The sequence below is a fragment of the Hirundo rustica genome, chromosome 14 (genome assembly GCF_015227805.2).
Source record: "Hirundo rustica isolate bHirRus1 chromosome 14, bHirRus1.pri.v3, whole genome shotgun sequence".
Classification (NCBI taxonomy): domain Eukaryota; kingdom Metazoa; phylum Chordata; class Aves; order Passeriformes; family Hirundinidae; genus Hirundo; species Hirundo rustica.
Genome location: NC_053463.1, coordinates 11790560 through 11803582, shown reverse-complemented (window position 1 = coordinate 11803582; position 13023 = coordinate 11790560). Strand labels below are relative to the sequence as shown.

The following is a 13023-nucleotide window of genomic DNA, read 5'->3' as shown; positions in this document are numbered from 1 at the left end:
AAACCCTTCAGTTGTCTTACCTGAAGTAGTCTTCACCACCTCAGTGGTATTCCTCAGTCCTGTGAAGGCGAACTGGTACAGCCTCCAGGAGCGCGTGTCCCCCACCTCCACCGAGCTGCGCTTCCACTGGTAAATGATCTCTTCTCTGGGGTAGCCGTCTTATTGCAATGGAAAATACAGAATGCTTTGTTTCATCATCACTGCTAGGGTTTAGGGTGCTTTGGGAGTAAAAATATTACTATCTATTTCTGGAAAAAAACTGGAGAAGCATATTGCCAGTAAATTATAGATACATTTTTCTCAAGTTTATTACTAGTGCCTTTTATTTAATGTCACATTTTATTAATTATAAATTATAATAGCATTTGATATAATTTTTTCAAAAATGTATTTTCCACTTTTGTGAACCTAATAGGATGCAATTTTACCCATCCTCCAGATCCATCTGCAGCTGGACCAGGAATTCACATCTTGATCTAACCACAAGATATCAAACTCTTGACTCCAGCTAGTGCAATAATAAAACAACTGTGCACAGAGAGCAAGTGGAAGACCGGGATACCTTGATGCTGAAAGTAAAAATTTCTTGGTTTATGGTCAGATATAAGCATAAATTAATCTCATAGGGTCCAGAAATTTTATATTTTTTAATATAGTCCTTAATGATATTTGTGAGCATATAAGATGCATGTACTGAAAAACAGATCAAAATAAAAGTAAAAACCAGTGGGGTATGTCTATGTAAGAACATAACCTTCACTGACTCTAAGTATGTAAAAATAAATTTATAATAAGGAGTTCAGCGGGGGTCAGAAAAAGGAATATTTTTAAGCATGTTACTTACAGCTTGAAAATTCCAGTGGGCAGGAGTGGACATCCATTGGGAAGTTGTGTAACTGTAGCTGACACTCAGCATCAATTGTCAGCCTGGGAAGAAAGAGATCAGAATGTAAGAAATGCACGTGAGAAGTTTGTCCTGAAAGCTACATCATGGCAAGCAAAGCGAGAGTCTTACAAATATGGACATTGTCTATAAAATAAACAAACATTTTTATATGTATGTATGTATGTATGTATGTGTGTGTGTGTGTGTGTGTATATGTGTATATGTGTATATGTGTATATATGTATATATGTATACACACACACACACACAGAGCAAAACTATTGCTATCTATGTAATTATTGGAATATTCCAAGCATAGGAAGACATCATGTTTACTGCTAAGCAATATTTCTTTTTTGGTTCCATAGGCCCTGATCATCTACTTTCTGGACTGTGTAATGGAAGAAGGCATTAAAGTTCTGTTCCTGTGAATCTGAAATGGTGGCATTACTCATGACTGATAAATCCGTAAGTAGATATACAGGTCATCTCATGAGCAGTGACAAATCTTTGTGTCACAACATGCCATAATGCACTAGGAAAATGTATTTTACATGACAAAAATTCTATTTCAGAAATGATGGATAAGAGTCCAAATTTAGACATCTGCATCCAAGACAGCCATCTAGACTCCCTTCACAGCTAGTGTAGAGGTGCTCTGAGGATACACTTCCTCTCACTCCAAAATAAGACATTTATGTTTAATCAGATGAAACATGTACCAAAAAGGTGTTTGTCTCCACTGAATATTAGGAAAGTCTTGAGGTTAACTCAGGCAGTGTATGTGCTAAGCTCAGGTAAAGACAATTACTTTTAGAAATCTGAAGATGAAATGTACCCTTGGGTGTTCCTGCTAGAAATGCTACCATTTCTCATTCACTCCCAGCCCTGCCTGCAGGTGAGCTGCAGGATACTTGGACTTCAGAAGAGAGGGAGAGGTGGGGTGAGAGATGAAAAAAGGAAGAGGGTGGGGCAAAATGTCTGTTCCATGAAGTGTGTCTAGGAAAACTATAGGTTTCTGGTCTTTGCTGATTCTGGGGTGTTTAAATGATGAGCCCTGGTTTGTCTTCAGGTTCCTGAATGACGATGTTATGGGCAAATGACCCTGAGTCTCATCCTGTGGGATGCAGAGAAATGCAGGGACCACCAAGTTAACGAAGTCCAAAGGCAACCTTTCTGCATTAGGGATATAAGAAGAAATCGAATTTCCCTGTTTGCCTTCCTCTTCTCATTTTCATCATCTTCAGTACTACAGATACTTGATTTCCTGCTGAGCCGGGTGGTTCTTAAACCTGGGGGAGGTGACTGAGAATAATCAACCAGCCCTTCAGGTTCCCTGTTCAGGACAGAATCCCGGCTGTATGATACGATCACATTTCATTTCTGGGTTAATCGAGGTTGAATCCTTGGTGCTTGCTGTGACTCACCAGCACAACTAAATATACATTCACAGCAGACACCTCTTTCCAAGTTCTACCAGATACATCTCTTTCTAGTGAGAGAAACCAAGGTATTTGAAGAGAAAGGTAATAAAATCCAAACAGACCAGTAGTGTAGCTGAGTCCAAATTTAAAATTTAAAAAGTGGTTTTAGGTTCATCTTTATCAGTCTAACTTCAGTTTACATTGGATTTCAATTTTGATTATTCTATTATCTCTTCTGGAAATGCAATATGCAATAAATGGAAAATAACTATGAAATAAAACTCCTTTTTGTGATTCAGACAGTTGCAACATTAAATGGTTATGTTAACCAAAGCCTCACATCTATTCATGAAAAGTATACTTGTCTTCAAAACTTTATTTTTGGCACCAAATAAAGTAAAAGCGAGAAAACTTTGACAAAATAGACTCTAAAACTCAGATAATCTTATGTCTATCATCTTTGATTCTATACTCTCATTTTAAATTATAAATTCTCTTGAAAATCTCTGTGTTTATCTGTATTTTACATAAACTGGAATATTATATCACATGCAAGAAAAAGTATTAAAAAAAACCCCACAGAATTTTTGCATTTAGGAAGTATCTTATGATCATTTGGAGTATGATATTTCAGTTGTTACATATGGCAAATGCATAACCTTATTTTTGAAAAGGTAATTTGTCTTAAAAAAAACCCTATACATGTGAATGAGGAACCTGGACAGGTTGAGCATATCAAGTTCAGATCCATGAAAATTTTGCTAGAATGGGGCCATGCATAGGTTTGAGTTAAATGTTCAGTGCTGGGATGGCAAAATCTTATTTGACTAAGATATTTGAGGAACAATTTGCGTTTTCAGGGTGGAGTTTCATCTGGTTAAATGGTAATCAATTCAGAACAAGAGGTCTTTGATGTATGTAACAGATCCTTTTAAACCATCTTCTTAATTCAATGATCTTTCACATTCATCAGTTTAGCACAATAAAAAAGCAAAAGGGACAATACCAAAGGCAAACAGTAAAATACACCTGAAAATGGAAACTAATTACTATAAAAATGTCTATGTTAATGTTATTATAGGAAGGTAAGTATTGTGGGGCAAGACAGTACAATCTATAAGAAGAAATAAAACTTCTTATTATGCAAATAAAAAATAAAATTCATACAATTGATATCTTCTAAATTCTTCCCTTTTTCTGGTTTGTTTGCATAAATATATAGGAAAATCCAATATTTTTTTCTTTCAGGGTAATGTCAAATGACCTGAACTCACAGGATTTTTCTCTTTGGCTTTCCTTAGAAAAAATGAAATGAAAATTAGGTATAAATACCTCAATGTGTACAAGACTCTGCCATCATTCCAGATCCTGAGCATCCTGTTAGGAGTTGTTATCCAATGAGCATCAGCCTTCTTGGAATTTCGGAAAAATGTGTCTGGTATCCAGATCTTCCCAACCATGTTGCTGTTTAATCTGAGCACTTTTATAGTGCTGTTGAACTTCAGACGTCTGTCATACCACGTTTGGGCGAAAAATATATCAATTGTATATTCCTGTTGTGTTAACCAGAAATACTGATGAAAACATAGCACTCAGCATTCCACACAACTCCTGATATGCTTTCCTTTATTTCATATGAAAAAACTGTGAGCTACAGAAGGCCATACTAAAAATGACAAACCCAATCTTTTTTGGTGAATTTTTGAGGCATATTTTATCAAAAACTATTGTTTCAAAACAATTTATTATTTTACCATTGAGGATATAACTAAGATACAAGTGAGTGTTATATTCACCTTTCTAATTCTGTATCCCCATACCTCAGCCTGCACCTGCTCAGGTCAGAGAACAATTACTTATTTCCTTGGATCTAGGTTGGGAAAAGCTTGAGCTGACTTAATTGCCTGTGCCCTCTGGTTAATCTCAGAAATGGTGAAGTCTCTGGAGAAGTTCTAGGCCTTTTACTTATTATCTCTCAGTGGCAAGGGTGGTAATATCACTCATGAATCGCTCTCCCAGTTTTGTAGCAATCTGGAAGCTTGGTTTTACCAGAGTCAAACTGTTGCAAAGCAGAGCACGTAAAAATGTGAGGATATGCTAAAACTATTATTTTTGCATTTTTTCAGGATATAGCTCAGTGTTCCGACTTGTACAGATTTATAGCTCATAGAGTCCTCCCATCCATAATTAAAATGCAATTTTAAAAACATATAGGTATGCCACAACATTAAGAACTAATGGAAGCTTTGCAATGTCAAAATGATGGAGACTTTGTAACAAGGAAAGTGGGCAATCCTTTACCTACCATATTGATAGCATTCACAGGGCCGATGCTATTTACGTACATGTCAGTGTGAATTATTGTAGGTTTAACTGCAAGAGAAGCAACAAGAATCAGTAACCAATGAAGGTCAAAATCAACTACATGAAAGTCAAGCATGAGCATGTTACTATGGCATCTCTCTTCTGTGGTTGCCTCATATTTAAATGTGCGTATAAAACAAATGCAAATTTGCAACAATGTCTTGAAATTATTTGGAGACACTTTGAGACAAATTTTTACATCCTTTACTCTATCAAAACACATTCCCTTATGCCATGAGAACAAATACTGAAACCAGTGTTGATAGCTTAGAAAGGCTCATCTGACTGAGAGGATTTACACTTTGTGTCAGGTCACAGCAACACATCAAAACAAAACACTATCAACAAAAGCAAATTTATTTCTCTTATGATGCCTTGCATCACTTCTTTTACATTATAATGCCAAATGCAATTTGACTGCTGTTGCCTGCATAGGTGGCTGTAGATAAGTAACAATGTCGTGAGCCCAAAGCCAAAATACTTAAGGCTGTAAGGCAGAAATCAAGACTAGTTTTTAGATTAATTTATTTTGAAATTACTCCATTTTAGTTAGCTTTATTCTCCTTATATACCTTGGCTATAGCATGATTGTTTTTTTCCAGATGATTTTAGGAATGCTTTACTTCCTTTCTGTTTCTAAAGTCTTGGTTTAAGTGAAGACAAATATTCTTCTGCTAATTTACACTGTATACTTACACTGAAGGTTAAAGACTTATGTTATCCTTCACTGTGAAAAATTCCTTAGTTTATATGCCTCTATAAACTTTCTTCATTAACCCTGTGGCTCTCTGCTTTTCTCTGTCTGTCTCATCCATGAAATCTGTGCCTTTCTGTACATCTTACTACTGCTGTATCCTCTTCTGCAGAGGTATTGCCTGACTGCTCTCTGCTCTCATGGGGCTTCTCAAACTGACTTGCAGCAATTCAGGGAGATTTTTTCCTTCAAGTTACCTCAGTAACCAGTGGAGAGGAAGATTCCTCCAAAAGGTGATTCAGTCAAATAAGACTTCCATTCTGAGTCTAGGCTTGGCTCTCTATACTTACATTGGCTGTGGGAATCATCTGGGCAGATTGGCTTTGCTTGGCTGCAGTTATCTTTTGCGAACCTCTTCCTCTGTGCCCTGTTCTGTCACCTCCTGCCCTGCTGTGTGCCTGAGTGCCCAGCCTGCTTCAGTGTGTGCAGACGTGCTGCTGTTGGAGGCTCTGTGTCCATCACAGCACATCACACAAGGGTTAGGCTGTATTAGCCTCTTTCTGGCCTTTCTTTCCAATGTATTATATGGGATTCTCTAACAGCATCTCTTAGGTGCACAAAAAAGAGAAAAACTTGCTTTTCCTCAAAAGTTAAATTTTGAATGTCCTGTGCAGGTAAATCATCAAGCTGCCTGATTCAGCAAATTATAGCACTCTTATTAGATGTCTTGGGATAGGTTCAGCAATCTTAATTTATGTCAGCTTCAAAAATCATGACTATTTTACATGTTTCCGATGCTTTTCTGCATTGCATTTTATTCTTGTAAGTACTTTAAATGGATTCTGCTTCCTGAGTAGCATAATATGACAATTCTTTCTGTTCACTGTTTAATCAAAAGTGGTCTAAAACCAAAACCAACATACCTCCTATGTCAGGTCTCAATTTGTTGTCATATCCTTCCAGCAAGCCATTTAAAATAAGAGTGACATCACTCTCATGGACTTTGGGAGTCAAAACCCAAGTCTTATTTGAAGTGTAATCTTCATAATCATCATCTCCCTTTTGGGCGGAACTATTAAAGAAACAAAAAAGAAGAAAAGCCTTGAAAAATACAAATTTGGAGGTAACTTCCTTGGAAGACAACATACACATGTTTTAGATTTTAATAATAAGGTAAAAACATTTTTAAAAAATCCCATTTTTAAAATTATACTCCCAGTATAGATGCCAAATGACAGTTGAGGTTACAGTTCACTTAATCAGCATTTCCTTTTAGTACGGTTGAGATCACAGTCTGTCTGTTCAGAGGAACATCAGTGCTTATCACCTTTGTCATGGCTATTTTTTCTCTCATTGGCTCAGGTGGGACCTGTTATGAAACAAATCTGTCACTTAGCTTATGCAATTCTCCACCAAAATATCACTTATTATGTACCCATTGTTGTTGCTTTACTTCTGTTGGAGAGAATGATTTGATGAAACACATTACTGACAAGGCCAATAATTAGATTCATTCAGACAAACTTCTCATGCAGCTTTTCTCCACTCTGATGAACTTGAGTTTACTGGGCATTTGGAAAGCTGAGCATAAATTTTTGCCAAGGGTTTTCCTTTTCAATTTGCTAACTGGAACCCACAGAGGTTAAAAAGTCTGCTGGGGTTTTTCTGCTACTTAGAAGTATGACAGCAGATCTAATTCAACCTGCTTAGCACAGTAAAAAAAGCTAGTTCAGAGTCAGAAATGTGTAGACTAGTCTGAATGGATGTTTTGTTTTCTCAAAATCAGTGCCTCCAGTTCTAGAGGAGAACAGTGAAACTGCTTCAGAATATGACATAATCAGATATTTTCATTTCAGAATGTTGGTGGTAATCAGCTGAACAGTGCCAGGCAACTGTATGGTTTTTGGCATAATATGCCAGTGGCTTTCTTTCCTGCCCTGCTTCTGTGACAAAGTTTGAATGCTGGTGGCTAGATATGGAAAATCTTAATGATACTACAAATGTCTTAAGCCAGTGGATAGAGCTTGGATACAGAGCAGAAAAATTGGGTGAAAAGCAGAAAAATTAATTATTTTCCAGTTTCAGCCAGAATCTGAAAAGGAGTGAGAAAGAGCAGAGAAGCAGATTGTAATGAGGGCTGGATCATCTGTGTGACACACAAAATTGAAAGAGGCACAGCTGGTCATGGGTGCAGTAGTGAAGGGATGGCTTGTCCCAGAGCCTGAGAGCATCATTTTGTTAACTGCAATCTTCACCCAGCTGAGGTCATGCCCACTCTTCCCTACAGTGCTCTCCTGCTGCATCCAGCTTGTACCTACTCAGAGCATGGCCCAAATGCTTCCCTGTGTTGGGTGTTTAGGAGCAGTAAGACAACTGCACAAATACAATCTCACTTGGAAGGAGGCTTTGAGTTCTTTCTTGTTCTGGGCACAGCCTGAGGAAAGAGCTGTAGCTGGTTTTGCCCCTCCGTGCAGGACTCTGCTTCCCAGGAGGTGCTGAAGGCACAGGGACGCTTGAAGCAGCCTGAGATTGCATAGGGTTGTAGCAACTAGAAAAGTGTAGCACGGAGAGAGCTAGACTTGCTCTGGGTTGAGCTTGGAAGCTGCTAATGAACGTGATCTGCACCTTTGTTACGTGTGCTCAGTACCAGGCACTGACTGCAGCCTCCAGGCATCATCTCATCCAACTGGCACCAGCCCTGGGCACCTGGGGGATTCAGCTTCCCCGGCAAAGGATTGGCAACCCAACCTCTTCATTCGGGCTGCACAAGCCTGGACCTGTAGTGTTTTATTAGGAATTAAAAGCAAAGTTTTAATTGGCAACATGGTCCATAGTATTCTGCTGGTACTGACAATTTAATTAAATTGGGAGAATTTTTTTTATTCAGTTGTCTGGAGTTCAAAGATCTAATTGTAATTCAAAGAAACATAATTGAAGCCAAATTCTCTCTCCTGGAGGAAAGGAAATACTTCTAAATAAAGTCTTTGCAAACAGAAGGCACTAGATTACATGTTTTCAAACTGTGTAAAGTGAATGAAGAAAAATAACTTTATTTAAAAAAAAAAACCTTATTTCTGTTTTATAACCAATTAAACAACCACTCTCTGAAAAGAAAATATTTTTTTCTGAATGGAAAAGAAAAATAAATAAAATGCATTTTTTCTCAAATGCAACATGTTACTGAATATCAGTGCAATGAGAAAGCTTCAAAACTCAAACCAGCTAATTAGTAGAGTCTGGTCTACTAGACAGTGCAAGATTGAAAAGTATGATAGTCTAGAAGTTTCCTTAGATCTAAAACAACTGTACTGAACAGCAGCACACAGTAACTGAAACTTCCATCCCTTCTTGGAAATTATTTGTATGACAGAAATAGCTGTTTGTCTGCTCATCTCTCATCTCAAGCCACTTTGGCACTTCACATCTCCAAAGACAGCAAATGTTTTATGAAATTAGTGGGAGACAGAGGAGGGAAAGCACAGCCAATGTAGCTGGAGAAAAATACTACTGAATTCCAGCTTTTATAAGAATTCCACAAGGACCATAAGTTAGCATGTGTATGGAATTGTCTGTCTGTGTAAACCTGCATTCCAGACAGAAAAATCAAGGATGCTTCTCTATCCAAATAAGCAGAGCCTTAGCCATACAATGCCATTATTACAATGAAAATTATAATGACAAAGCCCTTTTCATCTTCTTAAGACATTCAGATCCTTCTGATTATATGGCTGAAATTTTGCAAGTGCTTTTAGTGTCCAACCCAAATTTGTTAAAGCCTAGATTATACTCAAATCTATTGAAATCTATTTTTATTTTTCTAATGGCTAGAAATTTTCAAATCTAGTAATATAGTTATGAAAAGAAACACATATTTAGATATTTGCAGATTAAACTATAATTTTTGAAAGTTCATCTTTCAGATACTGATATAAAAATCTCACCATTTGAGATATTCCCACTGTGATATTAATTCCACTGCAAGATGTCTGCAAACTGCCTTACATAAATCAATAAATACATGCATTTACCAAGTTGGAAAAGAGATCACTTAGGAGGGTCAGAACCCAAGCTTGAAACTTCAAGCCATAGAGGAATTAAAGTTGGAAGGCACTTTTGGAGGTCATCTGGTCCAATCCCTTCTCAGTTTGCCAGCTGAGTCTGCATGTGGTGGCTCTGATGGTAATCACTTATAAATATAGATATGTGCAACATAACATATATATATATATATATATTACATGTGTGTAACCACAAGTGTTTAACATTCAGAGGGATCTTTGTATGTCTTGAATTACTTGAAATACATCTTCACAAAGCAGAAACAGGGCAGAAATTACTGGTACTAATAAGCATTTATTAATTTAGATCTGATTTTCTTAATAATATATGCAAAGATCTATAAAATGGTATTTCACTGTACAATTACATAAAAACCTCATTCTGCCAATGAGATGTCAGAGGCTAAACAGGGTTGAACTAATGTTTTTTATCTTCCTTCCTAAACCAAGTACATACTAATCCTAATCCTGCACTGAGGTTGTTGCTTGATTTATAACAATTGCATAGCTCTTTTGAGGCTGATGCAAAATATACGTTCAGGAACTTATTCTTAGGATTTCAGCCAGAGCATTTGATCCATACATTTCTTTGCAATACTCTCTGGGCAACATTTAATCATTCTTGGAGCAAGTGTAACCCTGTGGGCAGAGGTACCCACTGCAGGTGGACCTGGGGTCAACAACCAAGGGAAGAAGGATTAATGAAATGATGCTCACTTACATTGTTATACCCTCCTTTATGGCCCCTTAGCACTAAAGACATTATTTCTGTTCTGGAAATACATTAAAATTGTAGAAAAGGATATCTCTGCTGGGAAATCACTGATGCACTAGGAAAACAATTTTTTTCCATTTTCTTTATTGATTCTTCTTCAGAAGACATGGTCAAACCCATTACTTAAATGTTTCATTAATGTGCTGGTACACCATTCTCTTAGCAGCCCAAAGCCACAGAAGTCCACATTATGGTTTGGGATTTTTTTTTTTTTTAATGGATTCAGCATGATTTCTTCTTTTTTGTGCATTCATTTCCCTGGAAGTAAGTTTGATGCTTATGTAAAAATAATCTGCATTTTGGTAAAACTTAAATAATTATATTATTGGTATATAACTGTATATATAATTGTCTTACATTGCTATGCTTTCAAGCCTTTTGGCTTAAATTCTTTAGTTCAAAAATTAATATAAAACATAGGTTACCCATTTCAAAACAACAATGTTTTAGTTAATTGCTAACAAAGTCAGCACTATAACTTTGGATGCTCTCTGCTGTCATCTCTATATCACAGACACTCTAAGGTGATTTCCAGGAGAATCATACATAGTGCTTCTTGGAAAGACACACTTCTGTGTGTTGGTAGAGATAGGCCATGCATTATTTAATATCACAGACAGCAGCAATAATTTTACAGTCTAAATTGGGGGGCAGATCGGGCACATCCTATTTAAGTAGTGAGCAGTAACTCACAAAGGATATCCCTTTGAAATAAGGTATTATTTCCTAATCCACCAGAACATGACTTTCACAACTTGTTACAAGGAGGAGAAGGGGAAGGTCTTTTTCTCTTGCAAAAAGACCTTCCATGGCTAGTCAGTCTTTCAGCCTTCAGATATGAGGTCATATATTAACTCATCAAAATCTCTGTAGTTCCAGTGACTTAAAATGAGTTATGCCAGGTTGTACCTGCTGTGGCTATGTCCTCTAATTTTTCTAAATATACAAAATTAATTTTAACTATTACCAAGAATTATTTTGTGAAGCTTTACCTAAGAGTTAATTGCTAATATTGCATTGTTGTTCTCAAGCAGAATCCGAGTAGCCAGTATGCATCTATAGGGAAAAGCCCGTAACAGTACTGAATGGCTAAGGACTAAACAACTTAAATCTAACTAAAAACTTAAGTTTGTTTATCAAAAAATCTGGGCTTTTGCATCTTTTATACAAAGTAAGCTATTGAGCTTTCGGCAAAGATTTAATAAACTACTTGAACATAAACTGAGTTTTCCATTGAAAGCACCAATGTTTTCTACCTCTCAGGGAAGAAGTGAAACAAGGCTTTCCAGTTCATCTGTTTAACTAGCACTGTTTGGTTTAATGAAGAGTCAAGTTTGATTCATTCTCTGATGTGCATAAAAAAATGACCCTAATCTATAGGTTATACATTATTCATGGTGGTAACAGGGTCAGTGGGAAGGACAGATGTATTCCAGGTTCCCAATGCGGATACGGAGATGCTGTATGCAGATGTGACGTATGAGGATGTGGAGATAGCGGGTGTGGAAGAGAACGCAGTGTCTCTGGAAATCTAACAGTGTCTGAATTCTCCCTTGTTGACTCACACTTCAAGTAAAGGTATCTTGATTGAAGCAGAAAATGTTTTCCTGGTTGTGTTTCTGTTCTGTCCACGTGTTGTCTAAATCCCAAGGCTTTGTGCTGGACTGAGTTTCTGTTCTTCTGGCCATAAAAATGGCACCTATTTTCTCTTTTACTCCTTAATGTTCATCACAAATACCCAACTTTTGATTTTATTAGGACTGCATATCATGTAATGGAAAGACTAATCTCTTCCCAAAGAGTTTCCCACATCAAAGATGGAAACTCAGATGCTTTTCTTAGAGAGGAGAGGAGAAGAACCAGTCTGTTATCAGAAGTCCCATAACAGAAAATGAAGCTGAAATATTTGGACTAAGAAATCACTGAGAAACTGTCTTGTAGCCCTACTCCCTTCACCTAGAATTGTGGTGCTGCAGCAACTACAATTCTGGATGAAACTATAATGTTTCAGAACAGCGTGAAATCCTGGATTCACAATTTTCAGCAAAGCTTTTTTCACATGGCCACAAGGGTGTATAAGCTGTATTTTGGCCATTTGATGTAGTCATGAAGTAAGGGAGGCCGAGGAAGGTCACAGTAGGAAAAACAAAGAGTTTTGACCTCTATTAAGTGGTTTGAGTGGGGTGGATTTTAGGTAGGTCACCTGTAGAAGATAGTTTATTTCCTAGTCATTGCTTCTGCTGTAGTATCATTCCACCTACTACTCAAATTATGTAATGTAGTTAAAATCTTGGCATAAAATGATTATTTAAAACAAAGCAAAGCTAAATTTTTTTGTCATCCCTAAGTCACAGAGGGACTGAAGTGCATATGAAAATAATTATTGAAAGAATATTACAGTTCTCATTAAGAAATAGGCACAGCTGAAACACTTAGATTATGAGACTGAGCACACAAATCTCAAAATGGTTTTTTAAGATCCAGAAATTACTAGAGGGGCACAAATGAATGCTCCCAGCAATGATTTCTCAGTCATCTTTACTGAACATGAAGGCCCCAAACTGCCAGCAATCAGTCATTTCTGAAAACTGTGCCTGCCCTGAGATTTAAAGGCTCTCTAGATTCCTGTGAACATTTACACTCTCTTCCCCTGAAGAGATGATGATGACCTGGCAGCACAGCACCTATGGATCATGCTGTGGATTTTACAAGCTTTCTTGTAGTCATTCAGCAATTCCAGCAACCACTCTGGTGCTTGTCAGCCGTTTTGAGTAAAGCAGTCCAGTTCTTAAACCTCTTCACAGACTTCTAAAATATTATAT

The 13023-nt window shown here is 37.1% G+C and overlaps 1 protein-coding gene across 2 annotated transcripts in view; it reads right to left on the bottom strand.

Moving 5' to 3' along the window:
• The window catches only part of GABRG2 (gamma-aminobutyric acid type A receptor subunit gamma2), a 66648-nt gene that overhangs the window by 35337 nt on the left and 18288 nt on the right, over positions 1-13023 (bottom strand). For both annotated transcript variants that reach the window (XM_040078459.1, XM_040078460.1), the window contains exons 2-6: positions 6292-6440; positions 4616-4683; positions 3643-3863; positions 845-927; positions 21-158 (exon numbers count right to left, since the gene is read on the bottom strand). In XM_040078459.1, coding sequence (XP_039934393.1) covers positions 21-158; positions 845-927; positions 3643-3863; positions 4616-4683; positions 6292-6440 — 659 coding nt within the window. The remainder of the gene's footprint in view (positions 1-20; positions 159-844; positions 928-3642; positions 3864-4615; positions 4684-6291; positions 6441-13023) is intronic.